At 44.4% G+C, this 23,039-nt stretch overlaps 1 protein-coding gene across 4 annotated transcripts in view; it reads left to right on the forward strand.

The window, feature by feature from the left end:
* The window catches only part of SLC22A4 (solute carrier family 22 member 4), a 46,958-nt gene that overhangs the window by 15,316 nt on the left and 8,603 nt on the right, over positions 1 to 23,039 (forward strand). For all 4 annotated transcript variants that reach the window (XM_079144173.1, XM_079144170.1, XM_079144171.1 and 1 more), the window contains exons 2-6: positions 2,456 to 2,559; positions 4,195 to 4,349; positions 13,057 to 13,228; positions 19,175 to 19,301; positions 22,650 to 22,750. In XM_079144173.1, the coding sequence (XP_079000299.1) occupies positions 2,456 to 2,559; positions 4,195 to 4,349; positions 13,057 to 13,228; positions 19,175 to 19,301; positions 22,650 to 22,750 (659 nt within the window). The remainder of the gene's footprint in view (positions 1 to 2,455; positions 2,560 to 4,194; positions 4,350 to 13,056; positions 13,229 to 19,174; positions 19,302 to 22,649; positions 22,751 to 23,039) is intronic.

The raw sequence follows: 23,039 nt of genomic DNA on the forward strand, positions 1-23,039 counted from the left end.
TATCATATTTAATAAGCTCATTTTGTCCTTCCTTTGGTATTCATGTCCAGAGCAAGACATGGCTACAAGGTTGGGCTCTGAGGCCCTAGTTGGTATCTAGCATGCCCATTTACTTTTATGATTTCAGAAAAATTAGAGTCTCAGAGCTTCAGTTAACTCTTCTGAAAAATGGGTCACATTTCACATCATGAGGCTTTGGGGTCTCAATCATTCATTTCTCTGTGTGTCAGGGGCAGATCTCAAGCTCTGAAACTATGATCAGTTATTTTTGGAAATGGATGGCTATTAATTCAGGCACATTTCTTGTCTACCACTTTCGATCTATGGGCTAACAGAGCTATGAACCGGGCTATAACAATATTTGAGGGCTCATTGCTCTCTTCCCTGAAGCCCATTCAGAAACCTCAGCTCTTAGTCTGTTTCCTATTGTTGTAACAGACTGGGTATTTTGTAAAAAATAAAAGTTTATTCAGCTCAAAGTTCTGAAGGCTGGGAAGGTCAAGGCCAGACAGCCGCTTCTGCAGAAGTCCTTCTTGCTGGTGAGAAACTCTCTTCCAAGTCCCAAGGCAGCACAGAGTGTCAGTTGGCAAGATAAAACAAGCTTACTTACTTGGATCTCTCTTTTTCTCTGAAGCCACAGTCCCACAGGATTAGGGCTCCACCCTTATGACCTCATTTGACCTTAACTACCTCCCAGAGATCCCACCTGCAAATACCGTGATTGGGTTGTTTGTACCCTCTTAATACCTTACAATAGTGATTACACTTCAACATGAGTTTTAGTGATGACATTCAAATCACAGCACCAGGTAAGGTGACTCTACTCTGAGTACAGTCTCAGATTTATAGTGCCTGAAGTGTAGAGAGCAATTTCCTGGTCCTGCTGGTTTTCCTCTGCAGAGCTGTGCTTGGGTGTCCCGCCTGAAGCACGGTGAGAGTCAGCTTCCTTAATCTTGCTGTTGTCTTTAGGACAAGAGTATCCTCAAGGATGTTATCCTTCAGGTCACAGAGTGATCCCTTTGTGGAAGGAAGTATGTTGGAGAGATTCTCAGTTCTCAATGCTCAGAAAAACTGTGCCTCTCCAGAAGGAGTTGATCACTAGAACCATCAGGGAAGTGAGCCACTGGGACAGTCAAAGCCAGCTTTGGAGCCTGCCTCCTTGGCTTAGGCAGGATGGTCTGGAGTCCCTCTCACCTTGGCTTGGTTTCTACAACCTCCCTCCCCTTTACTGGCTGACTCCCTGGCTTTTTGTTTTGCACTTTTTTCTGTGTCTTTAGAAATACCTCGCTCAGCCTGCCACAGAATGAGGTGGGGCATAAATTCATGAATTCATGATTAAATCAACCCCAGAGATCCCACCTGTAAAGTTCAGGGCAACTGTGAGAATTAAGAAGTGAATTTCCTTGCAAACACATGGAAGCAGGACCACCTCTGAGGGGAGCTGGGAGGAAGGGTCTTTCCTCTAAGCTGGACTATTTTGCCACAGATAGCACTCCCCACTTCTGACTCACGGGGCCCAAATATTCACGGGCACCTGCTTATTTTTATAATTAATGAAAGGTCACAAAACACACTTTGAAATCTTTGCAACCTTCCTTGAGATTTCACTGAATTGACTTGATTCAAGAATTGGGAGCCAGAGGCCCGGATGTAGGTCTGTAGTAGTGTTTGCCTAACATGCACGAGGCCTCGGGTTCCATCCCCAGCACTGGAAAAAAACAAGTGAGATCAGAAACTTTGACTGAAACTTTGATTTTATGATTTAATGGATCCACCAGCAGGGACTGTTTAGGGCCATAGCAGCCCACAAGCCCTGGGTAATAGGAGGAACCACACTGTTGGGAAGGAGGGTACAGGGATATAGGATGGGGAGACAGGGAGCCCCGGGGAGGGGTGGGTACACCCCAGCAGAATGAAGCCCTGGAGCAAGGCCCAAGCTTATCCAGGGCATTCCAGAGGAGTCTACTCAGAAAATAAAGTCCCAGAACTACTGGAACACTTGTACTTTTCAACAAGGAAGAAGACATTTTTACTCCTGGACAAAGTGACCGTGCCCTCTTCCCTGCCCCTGGGCTTTTCAAACACCTTTCCTCCATGCTGGGCTGCCTTCTGAGCAGACATGGCCTCCTTTGCTTCATACAGCTTTGCTGCCAAGGGGTTTGCAGCCAGGACTTCAGCTGCTTCTTGCTATGTAACATAAGCAGAGTAGTGGCCATTACCCTCCCTTTCAGGAGAGGAAGCTGAGTCTTGGAGAGCACAGAGGTGCCCCAGCAAATCGTAGAGTCAGGAGTCAAACCCAGAGCCACAAGACCTGTGCCCTTTGCACAGATGTGACATCCTGGCACCAGGGAGGAGAGCGTCTCTGGCAGCCATGTGATAATATTTCCCTGGAGCTGGGCTGGGGTTGGGGCCTGCTGCAGGGTTGGGCTCACACTTCATGCTGTCTTGTTGGCAGTGGAATCTGGTGTGTGAGGATGACTGGAAGACGCCCCTCACAGCCTCCCTGTTCTTCGTAGGCGTGCTCATCGGCTCCTTCGTGTCTGGGCAACTGTCAGACAGGTAAGGACGAAGAGGGAGGGAAGGGAGACAGGGCCCTTGTCACTACCCATCTTGGGGTTGGACTGAATTCAGGGTATTTCTACATAGAGAGGGGGAGGACCCTCAGTCCACTGAGTCAGTGATAGAGGAGTTAGGATGTCCAGTTCACCCTGCCCTCATGCCCCCTGTCTGGACTCATTTTTGTTCCATTCCCCCAGTCCGTGCTCCCCAGGTTTGGGGCAGGAATGGGGAGGGGCCACTCACCCCACTGGAAAGTGGAGTCTTCATACCACACACCCCCTGACCCAAAACCATGCTGCCACCATTACTGCCCCCTACCACCCCCAAATCTTGAGAGTTGTCCAGGGGTCAGGGAGGGATGACGGGATCAATCCACAAACAGCCACCAGGCAGAGTTGGGCCAGACAGTGAGCACCTGCTGTGCACTCCCTGGGCCTGTGGGTTGGGCTCTAGCTGGGCCCTGAGGCCACAGAGCTGACCCAGATTGGTTCAGAGCCTCCTAGAGCTCACAGGCTGGCAGAGACAGCAGACATGCTCTGCTGGCCCCAAATGCTCCCTGGTGACCAGACAGGAGGTGGCAGTGCTGAATAGCAGTGTTGGGAAGGCTTCCAAGAGGGGTGCCTGTCTCTCTCCCAGCTTCAAACCCCAATGGGACCTCTAGCCAATGACCTGACACTTGAATTTTGGAAAATGGGGCATCTGTTCTGCCCCCACCTGTGCACCATCCTACCTATTGGTCATCACTGGAATGTGAAATCAACACCTAAACCAACAACACTGTCACCAAAAGACATCGCTAAAAGTTCCATCTTCCCATAAAGCAGTGGTTTGCAGTTTGGGTTGCACATTAGATCCATGCCTAATCCCTATACCCAAACTGTATCCCAGATGAATTAGACTCTCAAAAAGTGGGGTGCTGGTATCTGAACAGATGTTCCTTAGATCCCAATGCAGTTGTTCTGATAAAGCCATCATAAGGTGAAAATATCTTCAGTCAAAAATGCATTCGGTATGCCTAACTCACTAATATCCAGCTTAGCAAGTCAGCACAGTGCAGTGACCGTTGTTTTCCCTTGTGATCATGTTACTGGTGACTATGGCTCACTGATGCTGCTCAGTATTGAAAGAGAGTCCCATACACATTTTCCTGGCCCAGGAAATGATCAAAATTCAAAATAGGGTTTTTATTGAATGCATATCATTCTCATACCATTGTAAAGTCGAAAAATCCTAAGCCAAACTATTTTTAAGCCAGAAACCATTCTAATCCAAGGTTAAAAAACCACTGTCCTCAAGGAACTCTTGGGGTTCTGGATCTACAGAATTCCCATGTTGCTGATATGAAAAGCATCTGAAACTTGTGTGTTGTGGTGGCAGCTTCTACCTGTGGTTCCTTCTAAAGAGCAGCTTTCCATGAGGTCCTTGCATAGACTGTTCTATGTTTACAAGATATGGGGTCCGCACAGGAAGCTTAGAATCTTAAAAGGTACCTCCTGGGACATGGATGCCTGAGGCCTGTCAGAGCCCTGAGAAAAGACAGTTCGCAGTGACGCCTGGCTCAGAGCTTAAAACACGCCTCGAGTTACCATCTTGGTCTCACCTGTGTCATGTTTTGTCTTATGCTCTATTCTATAGGTTTGGCAGGAAGAACATTCTTTTTGCAACCATGGCTGTGCAGACTGGCTTCAGCTTCCTGCAGATTTTCTCCATGAACTGGGAGATGTTCACTGTGTTATTTGTCATTGTGGGCATGGGCCAGATCTCCAACTATGTTGTGGCCTTCATTCTAGGTAGGAACGGCTTCAGAGACAAAGATTCCTCCTCCAACTCTCTGAAAGGCCAGGAAGGAGGGGGCCACTGGGCTATGCTTCCAAATCTCAGGCACTCACAGGGCACCAGCTCTGTGCTGGACCCTGAACAGTGGTCAAAGAATAAGAGTTCAAGCCAATAAGAACCAGCCACACAATAACTGAGACATATTCACAGGTGCACAGGGCACAGAAGAGGGAATCCTGGGGGAGGGATAGCCTGTGAATGTCTTTGATTGGAGGTGTAAAGGCTTGAGGCTTCTGCCTGGTGGCCTAGGAGGGCACTCAGGGTGGTTGCTGTGGCCCATACACAGGCATATAGGCAGTAAAGGCACTTGCCAGACAGGAGGATTTCAGTGCCGGCCTGCCTGGGCAGATCTGGTCACATCCGGACTCAGAGCCCACCCCAGAGCATATCAACTCTGTGCAGGACAGGCCTCACTACAAAGTAGTGATAGTAGGCCTGCTGCCAAGAGGCCACTGCTAGGAATCGCAGGCTGTGGGAGGGAGAGTCACCAGTTACAGACCCACGAGGAGGCCCCAGGGCCACTCCAACTTTTCTGGGGAGGAAGTTAGGTAAGCTCCAAGCAAATTAATCAAGTTCATCCTCAGGAGTGAGAGTCCCCAGTACACTCTCTGAGCCACCAGTAAGGGCGTGTAAGAAGGAGAAAGAAAGGGAACCTTCTTTCCATTGAGAATGGAAACTCCAACTCCTATAATGTCTAGTGTGATCATTCTAGTTGACTCAGCACTGTCCCTGTTCATCCCTATTGTCTCAGCATAATTATGAATAGTGCCCCTTTAGTAGAAGTCTGCACCTGGTTAGGTGATTCTGACTGCTTTCAAGAGTCCAGTGATTGGCTTTAGAGATGCTTCATTCGCTTAATTGAAGATGTGTACACCCTCTGTCAGGCTGCCAAGATGGAATTGTTCAAATTCCACTCCTTTAATTATTTGTGAAGGGCTCCTTGCCATGGGTCCTGTCTCGGTGTTGTGGAGGGGAGAGGGAGAGGAGGAGAAAGAACATACTCAAGTCACCTGGTCCCGGGAGATAGCACACTCTTCAGTTGGCCCTGGAGGAAGCTGCTCTCTTCCTGCAGTGGTCAAGAAAGGAGCGAGACTTTCAAGGTCATTTGTGTGGAGAGCTGCAGGTCAGTGATGCCGAAAACTGGAGAGTGGAGGGACTCAGGACGGAAATTGTAACTTACTAATGAACAATGGCCCCAAGGACACAGGATTCTTGGACACAGCAAAGCTTATTCTTATGTTCTAAATCCCCACATCCATCTTCTTTTTGTCACCACCCCTACTTCCGAGTAGCCCAACACAAGACTCTGCTTGGGCCAGGTCCATCCCAGAAACCAAACAGGCCTCCCCCACACAGAGGACTCTGTCCAAGGCCTGCAGATCCATGTCACAGGAGGACCTGGAGAAATGGAAGGGCAGAGAGTTGTGGTGAAGCCTGAGCAGTTCTGTTCCTGGGATTGGGAGCAAGGTGGAATCTGTGCCAGACTGTGGCAACCCCAAGGGCTAAGGAATGAAACCTGCTTCTCTGCTCACCCATGGTGCTTCTGGAGCTTGGAGCCTCTGCTCTGTGAGTGGATGAGGCAGGGAGGGCGCTCTCCCCAGGTCTCTATAGAAAAGGTCTGCCCCACTGGCCCATCCACTCCCCTTCCTTCTCCCCACCATGTTTTTGGTCCCCCATGAAGGACTAAAAGTCTGTCAGAGCCTAGGAGTGCCCAGCAGCAATCAGAAGGTGGATACTGGGCACAGAGTACTCCCCATCAGCTTGGGTCCATGCCTGTTGTTCTTGGTTACTCTGCCAGGACTTTGGGTCCTGGTATGAGATTCTTGTGTTGAGATTCTTGTGTTGAGTTCTCAGGCCTAAAAATTCTGGTTCAGCTGTCCCAGAGCAACTGTGCCCACAGCTCTTGGGGCGGGAGGACATGGTGCAAGGACATGGTGGCTGCACCTTTCCCACAGCACATCAGTGCCCTCTGGTGTTTCAGGGCTGAAACAGCCAGATTCCAGGTTTTATCGTATCTTGTTTTTTAGTTAGAGCTGGATTTGAACCAACCAGGTTTTATTTGAGTAAACTAAACTGAAGAGTGAAGTTTGGACTGAAAATTTTGTCTGTCCCTTCACTGTTGGTCTATGGCTCTAGGAAAAGTTTCTCAAGTTTCTTCAATGATAATCTTCAGTTTTAGGATTCTTCACGTTAATTTGGGAAGCTGAATTACACCCACTCTCAAAGTGGTGCAGAAATGAGTCCTGTCCTTGTGCTAATTTTGTGTGTGTGTGTGTGTGTGTGTGTGTGTGTGTGTGTTTAATCATCAAGCCTAGGGCTGGGGCTGTAGCTCAGTGGTAGACTGCTTGCCTAGCATGTGCAGAACACTGGGTTCAATCCCCAGGACTGGGGGGAAAAAATGTATATATATATATCAGCAAGCCTTCCAGAGTCCTAGGATTCTAGACTAGGCAAGGGAGACACAAAAGCCCCAAAGCCATGTAAAGTGGATGCACCTGAAGTGGTGATGCTGCCAAAATGTGGCTGATTTAGGAGGAGGAAATGACCACTCAGGACCAAGGACACTGACTCCACCCACACCAATTTCCCCAAAACTTCTCCATTTCTCACCTTCAGCCTGTCCACAGGTTTCAGTGGGTAAAATATCAATGGCATCCTCTTTCTTCCCCCATAACTAGCTACTTACATGTTTTCCGCATTCAAATTTAACTGCCTCTTGTCTTTTTTAATTTAATTTAATTTTTTTTTTTTTCTTGTACTGGGGATTGAACCCAGGGATGCTTAAGCACTGAGCCACATCCCCAACCCTTTTTGTTTTTTATTTTGAGACCGAGTCTTGCTACGTTGCTTAAGGTCTGGCTAAGTTGCTGAGGCTGACTTTGAACTTGTGATCTTCCTGCCTCAGTCTCCCAAACCACTGAGATTATAGGCATATACCACTGCACCAGACTACCTTCTATCTTGACTGATTAATTCAGTACTTTCCAGTACTCCAAACATCAATTCCTCCCATACAAAATTTCTTTGGGTGTGCTAAATTGTTGAAAGTTTTGATTACTTTAATATTCAGATGTTTCCCTTTTCATAATTATATAACTGATGGCATCTTCCTATATAACTTGGGCTTCCAGAAGTACAGACAAATTCAATATTTAACCAAATTGGTTATGCAGCTTTTATCAGCCATATACTTATTTGTGGTGCTAGGAATCAAACCCAGGGCCTGTGCAAGGATTCTACTAGTGAGTTATCCCCCAGCCCCTGAAATGTTTTAAAATTGAAATAAAATTTTGTCTTAGTCTACTGGGGCAGAATGCCATAACAAAATGCCACAGTATGTGTGGCTTAAAGAAGAAAAAATTTAGTTTTCCATGGTCCTGAAGAGTAGGAGTCCAAGATCAAGGTGCCAGGAGGGCTGGGGTCTGGTGAGGGCTCACCCCACTGGGTGGCACCCTGCTACCTCTTCCCTGTGTGCTCACGTGGTCTGTCCTCTGCGCAAGCTCAGAGAGAGCTCACACTAAGGAACCCAAGCTCTCTGGTACCTCTTCTTATAACAATAGCAGTCTTATCAGATCCCATGACTTCATTTAACCTTAATATCTTCCTTATTCCAAATACAACCGTACAGGAGTTAGTTTCAGTATGTAAATGATAGGATGAAACAATCAGTCCATACTAAATTTGCATGCCATGATAATCATGCTTTTAAAGTGTACGGTTCAGTGGTTTTTAACATATTCACAAAAATGTACAATGTTCATCACCCCAGAAAGAAACCTTCTGCTCATTAGCAGTTATTGCCCTCTTCCCCCAACCTCTGTGTCACCAGTCTATTTTCTGTCTCTGGATTTGCCAATTCTGGACATCTCACGTAAATGGAATCACACAGTGTGTCACCTTAGTGCCTAACTTCCTTCACTTAATGCTTTCAAGAGTAACCCATGTTAAATCATGAATCAGCATTCATTGTACAAATACAGCACATTTTGTTCATCTGTACATCAGTCAGTCGACATCTACTTTGAGGTTATTTATTATAGATAATGCTACTATGAACCTTCTTGTCTCAAAACTCGGCGCCAAGTTAGGTGACTCTGATTGCTTTCAAGGTTGTGTACATATGTTTGCAGATCTCTTGCGTATATATTAGTGGTAGAATTGCTGGATCATATGGTAGCTTTATGTTCAACCTTTTAAGGAACTGCCAGACTGTTTTCAAAGTGATCAGCTGCATATTCTTGTTTTTTATTCAAGGCTTGTTTTTGTTTGGTTTTGTTTTACTTTTCTTTATTTTTTATGTTATTGTTTTTGTTGTTTGGCACTGGGGATTGAACCCAAGGGCACTTCACCACTGAGTCACATCCCCAGTTCTTTTTTGTTTTTTATTTTGAGACAGGGTTTCACTAAGTTTCTCAGGGAGTGTCCCTAAGTTGCTGAGACTGGCCTTGAATCTGTACTCCTCCTGTCTCGGCCTCCTGAGCTGCTGAGATTACAGGTGTACCAGCAGGCCTGGCTATATTGTATTTTAATGTTACCATTGTTTTATTATATTTAAATTATAAGATGCCTCAAAATCTTCAAAGGATAAATTGAGGTAAAAATATATTAACGATGCAGAAATTGCTGGAACCCCTTGTTTGCATTGCACTGTGGAAGGCAAGAACTGAGATGACCCAAGGAAGAGCAAGGAATTTACTGTCTGGGAAAAGGATATGACTCACAGAGGGGTGAGTGTAGATAACATTGCTGGGTTTATGCAGAATAGGAAAAGTTACTTGTTATTTCTTTTTTCTTTTTCCTTTCCTTTTCTTTTCTTTTTTTTTTTTTTTTTTTTTGTACCAGGGATTGAACCCAGGGGTGCTTAACCACTGAGCCACAACCCCAGCCCTTTTTATTTTTTATTTTGAGACAGGGGCTTGCTAAGTTGCTTAGAGCCTCTCTCTAAATTGCTGGCCTTGAACTTGTGATCCTCCTGCCTCAGCCTCCTGAGTCGCTGGGATTACAGGTATGTGCCACTATGCCTGGCAGGAAATCTTACTTTTGAATTAATCTATAAGGTTTATGAAGAAGAAAGGGAAAGCCCCGAGCTGGAGAACATCTATTAATTTGATGAGATTCCTGAGCATTTTCTGGGAATCAGAGAAGTTCATCCAGTAGGTCTCTTGGGTGGCACTGTACTTGCTATCATTCCATGTGTCAGGCACATGTGGGCAGTGCCTGCCCACAGAAAAAAGAAATAACAAGTAACCTTTCCTATACGTGACATCAGTCCTCATAATCAGCTCCATGAAACAGCACTTATCAAAGTCATTCTAGCAGGAACTTAGCATCAAGGGCCCCGCTCTATCTACATGCCTGATGGAGGGCCCTCCTCTACCCACATCCTGACAGCTGCACTGCAGACTCATTTCTTAAGCTGGGATTTGCTGCAGGCCTCTTGGTCATTCACGGAGGCACATGTCCTCCTGCCTCTGTGTGGAATGTGCCTAGTGGTGCCTGGGACCTTTTACCAAACAAGGCCCTGATCCACATGGAGCGGGGCCTGATCCTGTCTGAGTCATTCCCTTTTGGAAAGTGCTCAGAGTCAGGTGGAGTAGACATCTGACTACTAACTAGTGAGCAAACTCTCTGTGGGCTATTCAGGCCCTCATCCTGACCAGCACAAGTCCTTTGGCTCAAATGTCAGAGTTTCACTCCCAGGAGACACTCAGAGGCCCAACCAGACCAAGACCAGCCAGGTTTTGCACTAGGAACAAAAACCTATATGACAGAAAGATGAACAGGGATCCCTAGTTAGCGGAGCCAGGAATCACCACTGTCGTGTCTCACTGCCAGGTGGAATGTTTGTGGCAACTACAGTCCATGAGAGATCTGCAAGAATCAGGGTTCCTGTCTTGGTGCTATTTGGCTGGTTGACCTCTAGCTGAGTCAGAGACTATTTTCGGGAAGGGTAATTGAAAATCCTTACTTTTGAAAGGCTGGCACAGTCTCACCGATTTCCCTGCATGTCTCCACTAGAATCTCACTTAAAGGACTGCTGTATAAGACCAAAGTTTTGTCCCAGGTGATTTTTTTCTTTTCTTTTCTTTTATTCTTTTCCTTTATTTTATTTTATTTTATTTTTTTTGGCACTGGGATTTGAACTCAGGGGCACTTAACCACTGAGCCACATCCCTAGACCTATTTTGTATTTTATTTAGAGACAGGGTCTTGCTGAGTTGCTTAGGGCCTCACCAAATTGTTGAGGCTGGTTTTGAATTCATGATTCTCCTGCCTCAGCCTCCAGAGCTGCTGGGATTGTGCCACTGCACCTGGCTCCAGGTGATTTTTTTTTTTTTTTTTTTTTTTTTTGGTAGCTAGACCAGTATCCGTAGTTCAAATAGATAGGGCTTAAATCCTAGCTGTACCACTTATTGTGAGTGTAAAAACTGAGGCAATTGGCTTTAATTCCTTTTTAATTCTCAGCTGATCCTGTGTACAATATGAGTTGCCTTAGTTCTTACATAATTGTTGTGAAGAGTCAAAGAGATAATATATGTAACACTTAGCCTGGAACCTGGCTTAAAATACCTATTCAAAAAAAAAATCTAGCTGTGACATTGATGATAACGTTGATCATGTATAAGGAAGGGTGACTGGCCACAGGATCACCAAAGATACTGCCAGTAGGCTCTACTTGGGTTCCATAGAAAAACAAAGAGGTAGTTTTGCAAAGCTTCTGTCCCCCAGGGGTACTCTGCAAAGTTATAACAACTCTTTTCTGGCCTGAGACCCAAGCTTAAAGAGGGAGATTACCCAGGTCTCAGTGGTATAACATCTCTTTTCTTTTCAAGGTTTTGAAGGTAGAAAGGGGCTCCATTAGCCTCACTATTCAACAAGATTCTCACTTGGTTTTATACTCCCTACACCCTCCACAATCAAATCCTCTGCTGCTTTATTTCTGAATTTCTACCTAGAAATAGAGCACTCTCTGTTCATTTTCATACCATAATCATAACCAAAGCATTTAGGAACTAGGGCACAGTAGGAAGGTCATTCATAAAGTAAGAAAAGATCTGGCAATCACACTATTGATCCTTGAAGAAGTCAGGCCCCATCCTCAGACATGAGCTTATGGGCTGAGAAATGCCTGGGTGGTTAGGCCCAGGGTCTACAAGGTGGGAAGCACCAGTCTCTATGTGTCTGGCTTTTTAAGTAGTTGCTCAAAATAGAACCACTGAGGCAGGTGACTCAGTTCTGATAAGTGAGGGGAATGAATGGGACAGGATGGGACAGGTAGGCATGGGGCTGGAAGACCTGTAGCAAATGCTTCTCTGGAATTCATTCTTTAGCCTGTGCTAGGGCCACATAAATGTGGTTAAGAAAATCTCTCTTGAGAGCCAAACTAAATGTTCTTTGAATTATTTGTGCTTTATTTTCTGGGCGGCTTCTTCCCTGTAGTGTGGGCAAATCCCAAATGAAAGGCAGAGCTGTTGCTATTGACTAGATCTCTGCCCATGAGGCAGAGGAACAAGAGTGGACTCGAGCTCTGTGACAAGGAGCGTGTGTTTAAACTCCTCATTTCAAGCCAAGAACTCCAAAAACCAGGCAACACACTGGAAGAATTGGCACTAAGTGGTCCCCTGTAGTGTTGTGCAGAGCAGTGGCCCATGATTTCTAGCCATTCCTGTCCCAGATAGTGCCCAACACCATGAGATCTTGGGCCTTTATACTGTTCTGGGAAAGCTCTGTACTTCACTGGGTGTGTGCCCAGCTCCAGGGCTGCCACCTGCAGCAGAACAACTCCTTTTTTGTTCTCAGCCTGAGAGGACTGTATCTGCCTTGGTGCTGATCTCTAGGCTCAAGGTGGCCCCAGGAAGAAGTCAGCCCTGGTACTGGGGGCCTGCTCCGTGCATCTTCAGAGCCAGCTCCTGTTTATCATTTCTCAATGCTGGAAAGTGAAGAAGGGGGTCTTAGCAGGTAGGAAACTGTGAGCTCTCCAATTCCCCTTGGGCCAATGTGTGTTTACTTAAGGTTGAGAAACATGGGACAGGCTAGCCACACCCACGCAGCCCCTCAGAAGAACCACCCTCTCTTAGACAGGAAGTTCTCTCTGCTTCTCTGAGTCTCTTACTGTGAATATCCAGTATTCTCAGAGGGGATTACCTCCTGGGGGTGGGCAAGATAGTCCTATGACATGAAATAGCCTTTAAAAACACAAATCTAGCTGGGCATGGTGGCGCACAACTGTAATCCCAGCTACTCAGAGGCTTAGGCAGGAGGATCTCAAGTTCAAATCCAGTCTGGACAATTTAGTGAGAACCTGTTTCAAAATACAAAAGTTGTTACTAGCCCCTCGTTAGGGGCTAGGAATGTAGTTCAGTGGTGGTGCACTTGCCGGGCAAGCGCCAGGCCCTGGGTTCAATCCCTTTCACACATACTGCAAATGCAAATCAACGGTTCCTTTAAAATTTTCAGGGAAACCCATTCTTCCATAAGTAGATACATCTTGGATCCCTTCCCACCTTCCCCCACCCTGACCACTCCTGCTCTGGGCCTTGAACAAATGCCTTTTCCTTGTTCTAAGTGGTCATGGTTTGAACTCCAAGGTCCAGATAATGACATACAAGGCAAATCTTCAAGTGAATTAAAATGCTAACACTCCTCCCTTATTTTGAACAGGAACTGAAATTCTTGGCAAGTCAATTCGTATTATATTCTCCACGTTGGGCGTGTGCACATTTTTTGCCGTGGGCTACATGGTGCTGCCACTGTTTGCTTACTTCATCAGAGACTGGCGGATGCTGCTGCTGGCACTGACGGTGCCTGGGGTGCTGTGTATTCCCCTGTGGTGGTGAGTGTGTTCGCTTGTTCCCAGTCAGGCCCACTGCCACTTGAGGAGGTGGCCTTCAAGCCCACACCTGGAGAGTTTCGGCCTCTGGACTGCTGGGTTGCAATTATTCCCTATCCTACAAAGCCCTGTGTTCTGGGGAATTCTGATCCCCTCCCAAGGTCTCTGGGCTCTAGTCTGTTGCTGGTCGAGATTGTTGGTGGAGATAGTATTGTTGGGTTTGTTGTTGTTGTTGTTGTTTAAATATTTTTTAGTTGATGGACCTTTATTTATTTATTTATTTATTTACTTACTTACTTATATGTGGTGCTGAGAATTGAACCCAGGGCCTCATGCATGCTGTTCAAGTGCTCTACCACTGATGCTTTGTCTCTCTAGAAAGTCTCTTTCTTGGGCTGGGCTTGTAGCTCAGTGGTAGAGCGCTTGCCTAGCACATGTGAGGCACTGGATTTGAACCTCGGCACCACAAAAATAAATAAAATAAAGGTATTGTGTCCATCTACAACTAAAATTTTTTTAAAAGAAAATAGAAAATCTCTTTCTTTATTCAACTGCAGTACAGTGAGTCTTCTGTATTCATATGTCCTGCACCCATGAACAAGGATTTTTTTGTGTGTGTGTAAAATGCATCTGTACTGAATATGTACAGACCTTTTTCTTGTCCTATTCCCTAAACTATACAACATAACAGCTATTTACACTACATTTTATTGTATCAGATTTTAAATGGCTGGAGATAGCTCAGTGGTAGGGCACATACTTAGCACGCACAAGACCCTGGGTTCAATTCCCAGCACCCAAGTAAATAAATTAAATAAATAAATATTATATTAGGTACTATAAGTAACCTAGAGGGGATTTAAGATATACAGGAGGGAGGTACATAGATTATATGCAAATAGTATACTATTTTATATAAAGGACTTGAAGTCTTAGGATTTTTATATCTGCAAGATCTGCAAGGGTCCTGGAAACAATGCCCCCAGATACCAAGAAATATGTAATTTATGATGATTGGCATCTAAGGTGCACCTGCTTATCTACTTTGTCTTGAAGATGGAAGTATTACTTTTTGTTTAAAGAGAAGGTAAAGAAGTATTCTCTTCTCCCACAATTCTTAATTCTTCTTCTCCACCACTAGAGATTGAACTCAGGACTTTGTGCATCTTAGGCAAGTACTACACTACTGAGCTACCCCCTCCCCCACACCCTCCCCTACAGTTAATGGGAATTACAAAGTGGGGGAGATTCTAGCTTCAATCTTACCTAATAAGATCTGAGGGAAAAGAACAGATTAACAATGAAGGAATAAGGTCCCAGCCATACTCCCTTTTTTGGATGCTTTTTTTCTTTGCTTTTCATATTTAAATAAGAAGAAAGGGAATTTCTTCCATTGGGCGCTCTCTCTCTCTCTCTCTCTCTCTCTCTCTCTCTCTCTCTCTCTCTCTCTCTCTCTCTCTCCTTATTGGTTTGTTTCATTAATCAAAGCAAAGATTCCAGTAGTAACTGCTTGGTTTCTACCTGGTTGTACAATTGCTTACACGATTATGTAATAAATGTTTCTTGATAATTTTTTGGAATTCATAGTTTAGACAAGACCTCATTATTGTCCTGTCATATGCTGGCCTGGGAAGTTGTCCAGAAGTTCTATCTTGCTGCGGCTTTTAGGCAACCATAGGGGTTGACAGCCCACTTTGATCTTGCCTGGCCAGGTGGCTCAGGTTGTACCACTCCATGGTACTATCTTCTTATGACCTCTGAGGCTGCTGGAGTTTAACAGCACCAATTTTGGGCATGAGGTGGATGTGTATGGGGGATGGGGGCTGCAGGGGCAGGTAATATATGGAGTGAGAATTTTTTCCCTTAATTCTCTGGAATTTGAGAAGAGATTTTCTTTAAAGGCCAGATGTGACTCTTATTTATTTGTGAGTTTCCTCTGGAACCCAGTCTGAGGGTCAGTAACGAGGGGAGGCTATTATCTATACAACTCTGCCTCCAAGGAAAGCACCCAGATTGGCAAGAGCAAAGCCATTTTCTGAAACGAGAGTCATCATCCTCAGCATCACACCCTTGGTCCTTCTTTCCACAGTCCCCTTGCTAACTGAATCTATTGAAAAATGTTGGTGACCAGAGCTCTCATGACAAGGTTATTTTCTGCCTCTTCAGATAAATTATTTCAATAATCTGTGTTCCTTGGCTCTCATTACCATTTTGACCTAAGAGGTCAGTACTTTCAAAATCTGTTATAATATATTTTATTATTGTATGATGCTGGGGGGGCAGCGAGGAGAGAGAGAGAGAGAGAGAGAAAGAGAAAGAGAGAGAGAGAGAGAGAGAGAGAGAGAGAGAGAGAGAGAGAGAAAGATTGAGAGAGAGCACAATAGAAGGATTCTGATGGCCCACAGAGATGAGTAGATCTTTCATCAGGACCTCATACCTCAGCAGCAACTCTTGGTCAGACCCCCAGAGTTTTCAGTAGAGAAGACCCATTCCACACAAACCCGCCTCACTCTGCCCCGAGGAGAGTTCTTTATTCCATGTCCATGGTTGGTCCACGAGTGCTCCTGGCTGTGGGCACACTGTACCAGGGACAAGACTGCCTCAGTCAGAGGGCAGCCAGGGGCCAGCACTAATGAGCTGAGTGCTCATTCTGAAGGTTTTCATTATCTTAAAGTCTTTTCATTTTCCTCTAAAACCAAAACGACTTTCTTCTGAACATCTAGTCCTTGAGGGTTAGACTTCTTTAAAGCGATGTTCATTAGCTAGTAGGCTGTGAAGAGGAGGGAATGCTTCAGGCTCTTCTGTACCCTGCTGCCTGATCAGAATGTGACAGACTCCCTAGCAATGTCCCACCTCTGTTTAATCCGAAGTAAATCTACAGAGAGATTAGAGTGTACAACCTCATTTTTACACTCTATTAACTTTGGAAATGATCTCTAGACTAGAGGTCTTGTGCACTAAAAATCGAAGCAATTTAAAAGCAAAGATTCCAGTGGCCCTATGTTGCTGGGGTTTTAAGGTGAGGCCCCAGCTCTTTAGGACCCCAAAGACTAGATTCTGCCACTATTCCAAGATGCCAATCAAAGAGAAAAGCAGTTGTGAAGGTAAGAAAAGAACTTTAGGGCTGGGGAGATAGCTCAGCTGGTAGAGTGCTTGCCTTGCAAGCACAAGGCCCTGAGTTCGATTCCCAGTACCGCAAAAAAAAAAAAAAAAAAGAAAAGAACTTTAATCAGTGTAACTATACCATAAAGACAAGGGGACCAGCCCCATCCTCAGGGGTACTGATAAGAGCTTCCGGATTATATAAGTATGTATAGTCAAGCAGTGTGGATTAAACTGCAATCTGGTTGATCATTTTCTCAGGTTTGATCAGGAGGGGACTTGTCAGCTGGTGGCAATAAGAAAGTTGCTGTTGCCTGGGGTCGGGGTAGTTTCAACTCATCACAAGATGATTGTTCAATCAGACGTGTTGTTTCTAGAATCCCAGACTCTGAGAATGATACAGAGCAAAGGAGACAGATGCAAAATGGAGGCAGAGGTGCCAAGTTTTTATTCTGATTTTAGTTACCCATTGGACATTTGCAGGCTCAAGTGAGGAGTCACTGTTTTCAGCAAAAGCAGCCTCGAAGTCCTTGTTGCAAGTTCAGTGGGATGGAAATGGGAGCCAAACGTACACAGAATCACTGAAGGTGGTTTGGGACTTTGTGTTTTCTTTTGGGTACTGAGGATTGAACCCAGGAGTGCAGGAGTGCTTTACCTCTAAGCTATATCCCCAGTCCCTTTTACATTTTATTTTGAGACAGGGTCTTGCTAAATTGTTGAAGCTGGCCTGAAATTTGCGATCTTACTGCTCAGTTTCCTGGGTACTGGGATTACAGGTGTGTGCCACCATGCCTGGCTGTTGGGGAATTTTTTTTTTTTTAATGTCCCAAATTCCCTTTTAAAGGTTTGGCAGAAAGTGGCCACAGGTGTGTGTGTGGCATAGCAGGTGGGAATGGGATGGGGAAAGAGGTGCTGGATGAAAGGTAGGAAGTCTTGGCAATTTTGGCTGACTAAATATTAGGAATCGGAGGCAGCCTGTAGAAAGGAAGGATATTTCTTTGTTTTTCATTGGTGTGTTATAATTATACACAATAGTGGAACTCCTCATACCATATTCAATATGCACAGAAAATAATTTGGCTAATCTCATTCCCCAGGACCCTCCCTCTCCCTCCCCACCTCCCTCCATCATCCACCTGCTCCAGTCTATGATCTCCCTTACGTTATTGTTGTGGCTGTTTTCATTAGTGCATTATAATTATATACATGCAGGATTCATTGCGGTATTTTTGTATATGGACATAGCATAATTTGGTAGATTTCATTCCCCAGTCCTTCCCCATGTCCTGCTCTCCTCCCTCCCTCTCAATTCCCTTCCTCTACTCTATTGGCAGAAGGCAGGATATTTCTAAGCATAAACTAGTTGGGGAAAGATACTTCTCAGAAGTCAAGGTGTCCATGAAATACATAGTGGCCTTGTAGTTAGACCTCTAATTTTGCATAACCACCAACCTGTGTGGCTATTTATATTAAAATTAATCAAAAGTAAATAGTTACACTTTCATCCCTTCAATCACACTAGTTCTATTAACTCAATACACGGTTAGTGGCTTTTGTATGAGACAGCACAGATATAGGACGTTCAGGACATTTTCTAGACTGCACAGCTCTAATGACTGGAGGTCACTGACAACATCATCACAAGTTCCTACAGGGACAAACTTAGAGCATATTCTGAAAAATGCAAACTGGGCTCATTTTCCAACCCATGTGCTGAGTAGGCTGGAGAAGGAGGTGGTCATTGGCCATTTGATACATTGCAGTTTTGCTCTCAGCTAATTCCCAGGGCAGCTTTAGGGTCTATTAATTAGAGGAGACCTTTGTACCTGCTACTTGTAATTTATTTTCTAGGTTAACTAAGTACTGACACTTAGGTTAGGAAAACAAGATCCTGCAGGAGAATGCCTAAGAGAGTCTGAGAAATAAAAGTTAGGAAAGAACAGTGTTATATCTGTAGCTGTGTTTGAACATCAGTTATCAATGTATATGGACTATTTAATTTTTTTAAATTATGTTTTTAGATATGGGGGGGGGGGGGGGAAAGGAAAGAAAATATGGGGGCGGGGCTCATTTCCAAAAACTGGTTCCGGTACTCTGGCTGACCTGGAAACCTGCCGCAAGTCATAGAGACAGCCAGTAGGTGGTGCTAGTGCCCTCGACTTCCCCTCTAAATACAGGAAATAATTCAAAAAGATATTCTCCTCTCTTGAGGCACTTGCAGTCCAGTGGCTGTTTCCTTAGTTATTGAATTTTAGATGGGCTTCTGCAACCACCCTGGCTTAAACATAGTCACAATTTAGGTTATTCCTTATGGTCTGGTCCTGGTCTCAAGCACAACTGATGATCAATCCTGCAGTTTAAAACTTGAAGGTGCTTTTATTTATTCCTAAGATCCAATGTAAATCTTACAAAGGTTCCTTTCGAGTAGTCTTTAAAAAGACAAATTGATTAGTACATAATTGTCTACACTAATTGACATGTCACACTGTACCCAGAAATATGTATGATTACTATGTGTCAATTAGAAACCAAAATTTAGCCAATGCACAGTGGTGCATGCCCATAATCCCAGCAACTTGGGGGCTAAGATAGGAGGATCACAAGTTCAAGGTCAGCCTTAACAACCCTGTCTCAAAATAAAAAATAAAAAGGACTGGGGAGGTGGCTCAATAGTAGAAAACCTCTGGATTTAATCCCCAACACCAAAATAAATCAATCAATTTTAAAAAAAAGTTTTAAAGAAGACAAACTAGAATTGTATAAAGTTAAATGATCCAAGGGAAGTTTATGGTTAATATCAAATCCTGCTGTTGTGAAAGAGCATAAACTATTAAAAATGACTTCTAGGTTTATTCCTGAATCTCCCCGATGGCTGATATCCCAGAGAAGATTTAAAGAGGCTGAAGATATCATCCAAAGAGCTGCAAAAATGAACAATATAGTTGCCCCAGCTGTGATATTTGATCCTGCAGAGGTAAGCATTTGCAGATGTTTCCTCTTAAAATCAGCTCTGCATTCTTGATCTTATGGAATTTCATTTAATTCAGTATTTGTTCAGTGTCCACTATGAGCCAGGTGCTGTACTAGCCATAAGGAACACAATTATGATTGCATTCTGGGATCAAATCCAGCTGTGCATAGTGATGTTCACCTGGATCCCAGACACTGTGGAGGCTGAAGCAGGAGGGTCTCAAGCCCAGGCATTTGGGGTCAGTCTGGGCAACATAACAAGAACTTGTCCCTTAAATTTAAAAAAAAAAAAAAAATTCACCTGAAAGAGCCATTTAAAAATTCATGACAGTAGTTGGGGATGTAACTCCATGGTAGAGTGCTAGCCTAGCATGTATGAGGCCCTGGTTTCAATCCACAACAACAAACAAGTATTTAAGTGCAAGTAATATACATAAATTGCTTAGCAAGTAGTTCCCCTTGTTTTGCAAGTTTGTCTCCAATGTTTTGTTGGCATCACTCCAAACCATTGGCATAGCTGTGTGCTGATGATTTTTAAATGTCCAGATTAAGTAGAGAAAATGTGTTTGAAGGCTAGTCCACCCTGGGCTCTCCACTGTGACCTGAGTATTACCAAAGCCTGTTGAGGAAGCTATATATGTTTTGGTCTAGCTGTGTGTCATGTCTAAGGCCATAAGATCTGAGAGCACTGGCTCAGGATTCACACCACCCTCTACCCCGAAAGGTAGATTGGCTACAAGGAAAAGATGATATTCCATGGAAGCAGTCATGCATCTTGATAGTGAGGACATGCTATGCGTCATGCTGTGCTGGCTCTCAGAGGAAACAAGAAAAGTAAGAATAGAATTAAATTAAAATAGAAAGTCATTAAGAAAGCAAGAGAATTCCATGAAAGGAAAATGATAAGAGAATGGACCCTGTGCTAAGAGTACAGAGAAAGACAGCAGGGTGGCCCAAGGATCGAAGAAGCAGGTCCAGGACAGCAGGATGCACTGAGTTGAAATAGAGAAGATGGGCAGGGCATTCCTGGTAAGGAGAAGGATCAGAGACTCTCAGGACACCTGAAGAGGGCTATGGTGGCTGCTGCAGAGGTATGCCTGTCCTGCACTAAGATCAGCTCTACTGGTTACCCCAGGAAGCCGACTCTGGAGGACAGTGGCCCTGCCAGTGCTCCACCAGAGGGCTTCCTCTGTTCCTGGCTGACAGGACCTTTTCCAAAAGCAGATATTCTGGTCATGGCTACAGGCTTAATTACAGTAGCCATGAACCCAAGCTCTCAGATTAAGACCTTTCACCCTTCAAATTAAGTCCTTTTCCAGACTTAATCACCTTAACTGGATACAAAAATAGCATGGGAAGTGTCTAACACTTCTGCTTCTCAGTGCCGTGTAGTTACTGATATTTATGCCTGATTCCTGGCTTCTTCCTCATGACACACATCTAGTCTGCACTAGACAAGTAACTGAGGGAAGAGCTTGTGCCCTCCCAAGACCCTGTTATCTCCCCTGTTCGTTGTCCTGTAGGATCCTCTTCAGGAGAACCTTCAGAGGCCATTCAAAATGATGATGAGACCCTATTAGATGCCAAGCAGTATATTCAAGCTATGTAGATGCTCATACTCCCCATATTGCTAGTAGGTACTACTATTAGCCCCACTTTTCAGGAAAGGAAACTGAGGCACAGAGAAATTAAGTGATTTACCTGGAATCAGACAGCTCTTAGGTTAGGATTTGCAAACCACATCTCTGGTGTCAAAGTGCATGCTCAAATAAGCTGTGCTTTTTACTTCATGTTAAGGGCAGTAGCATTAGCTTGGAAAACAATCTTGAGCTTCCCTGGTTTCTGAAGAAGCACCTTCAACTGGCTCACATGCCTGATCCCGAGACTCTGGGTGGCTCAATCCAGGCCAGGGACAATCACTGGATACAAAAATATTTCCAAATCTGGCTACTCAGCACAGTCACCCAAAAGGTTTTAAATATACAGTTTCCCAGGCTTCTGATTTCCATGAAAGAATCATAGTAAGCAGGCCCAGGGTGGGACCTGGCAATCTGCATATTGATTGATTGATTGATTGATTGATTGATTGATTGATTGCAGTGCTGGGGATCAAACCCAGGGCCTCACACATGCTAGGGAAGCACTGTACCACTGACAGCATCCCTGGCCCTGGGAGTCTGCATTTTACCAAGGACCCTGTGGAAGTACCAAGTGCTGCCACAGGCCTCACCCACAGGTCTTGTCTTTGTGTGGCACCCCAAAACCTCCAGGAGGACTTCCAGTTCCCACTAGTTTATGCAGTGGCTTTGATGTAATAACTAGGTCATACTATTAGGGGCATGTTCTCCAAATAGCACAGGGAAGAAAAGGCAGTGTGTCTGTGAGCTATGTCAGTGTCCAAGCCCCTGGAAAAAAGGGTACTAACATTTGGAGAGCACCTGCTACAAAGGAAGGCCTGGCACTCTCACTTTTCCTAATAGAAACTCCTTCCTCAGTCTGAACTGCACACCCACCATAGGACCACAAGATCTCCTACTTATCCCCAAGAGATCCCCCGCATCAGAGCCTTATAACTTTTATTTTAGCTTCAATTCTAACCAGCTTGGTTATATAAATTCATAACTCATGACAAGTTAATATTAGCAAATTAAAATGAAAAGAATGAAGACTATTGACAGCATTAAGAAATTGCCACTAACCACTGATGGCTAGCAACTTTTCTTCAGTGATGCAGCAATAATAACAATAGAAATAATATGATATAGTTAAAATTTACTGGGCATTTACTACAGTTCAAGTATTATGCTAGGCTTCTTATATACGATCTTATTTCATCTTCTCAATGCCCAGTTCATGTACCCATTTTACAGAAAAGTAAACTGAGGCTCCAAGAAAATAAATTGTAACTTGCCCAAGGATTCCCAGTTAACCAGAGTCTGTTCTGATGTTAAGAGACAACAACAAGAAAGGTATCAGAAAGCAGACGTGACCTCCAGGTGGTCGGGGCCACATGGCCTTCCCACTCAATAGGCTGTAAGGATTACAGATCAATGTCATAAAGGCCATCTACTCTGATGACCATGAGACTATGAGTCATGGAAAGGCTGTGTAAGAAGTCAGACTGTGATAAGGAGATGGTGGGCTACAATTACATATTTTGAAGGCCTCTGTCTACAAAGGGCTGCAAACATTTTAAAGTGTTGGAGTAGCATCATAGATGCAAAATCACTTATTTCCCCCTGAAAATTTGTGAGCATATTCAAGAGTCATATGCTTAAGTTTTTCCTCTACATCATGACAAAAGATACTTCCTTACTACTTTCCAATTTCATGGTTATTTGTATTATTTTAGCTACAGGAGCTAAACTCCTTGAAGCAGGAGAAAGCTTACATTCTGGACCTGTTCAGGACCTGGAACATTGCCGTAATAACCATTATGTCTTTGCTTTTGTGGTAAGTAGTAAGTGACCTGGAAACGCAGTCATACAGCACCTAAGTATGCACCTGATTTTCATTAATTCAGGGAAACATGGCAAGGCCTGGGTTTCCCTGAGGGAGAATAAAAATGATAGATTTCTAAGTTATTTGGAAATTCTTCAGTTTAATGCATGGAACTAGTTATAGGGACCAGTATTAAGTCTGCAGTACTGGGGTGCACAAGGAAAGGGCTCCCTTCCCTCCTAATGTTAAGGGATTAAGACTAATGATGTCCCTGGTACCTGAAACAGAGATACTTCCTGAT

The sequence above is a fragment of the Sciurus vulgaris genome (assembly GCF_902686455.1).
Source record: "Sciurus vulgaris genome assembly, chromosome: 6".
In the NCBI taxonomy this organism is placed as follows: domain Eukaryota; kingdom Metazoa; phylum Chordata; class Mammalia; order Rodentia; family Sciuridae; genus Sciurus; species Sciurus vulgaris.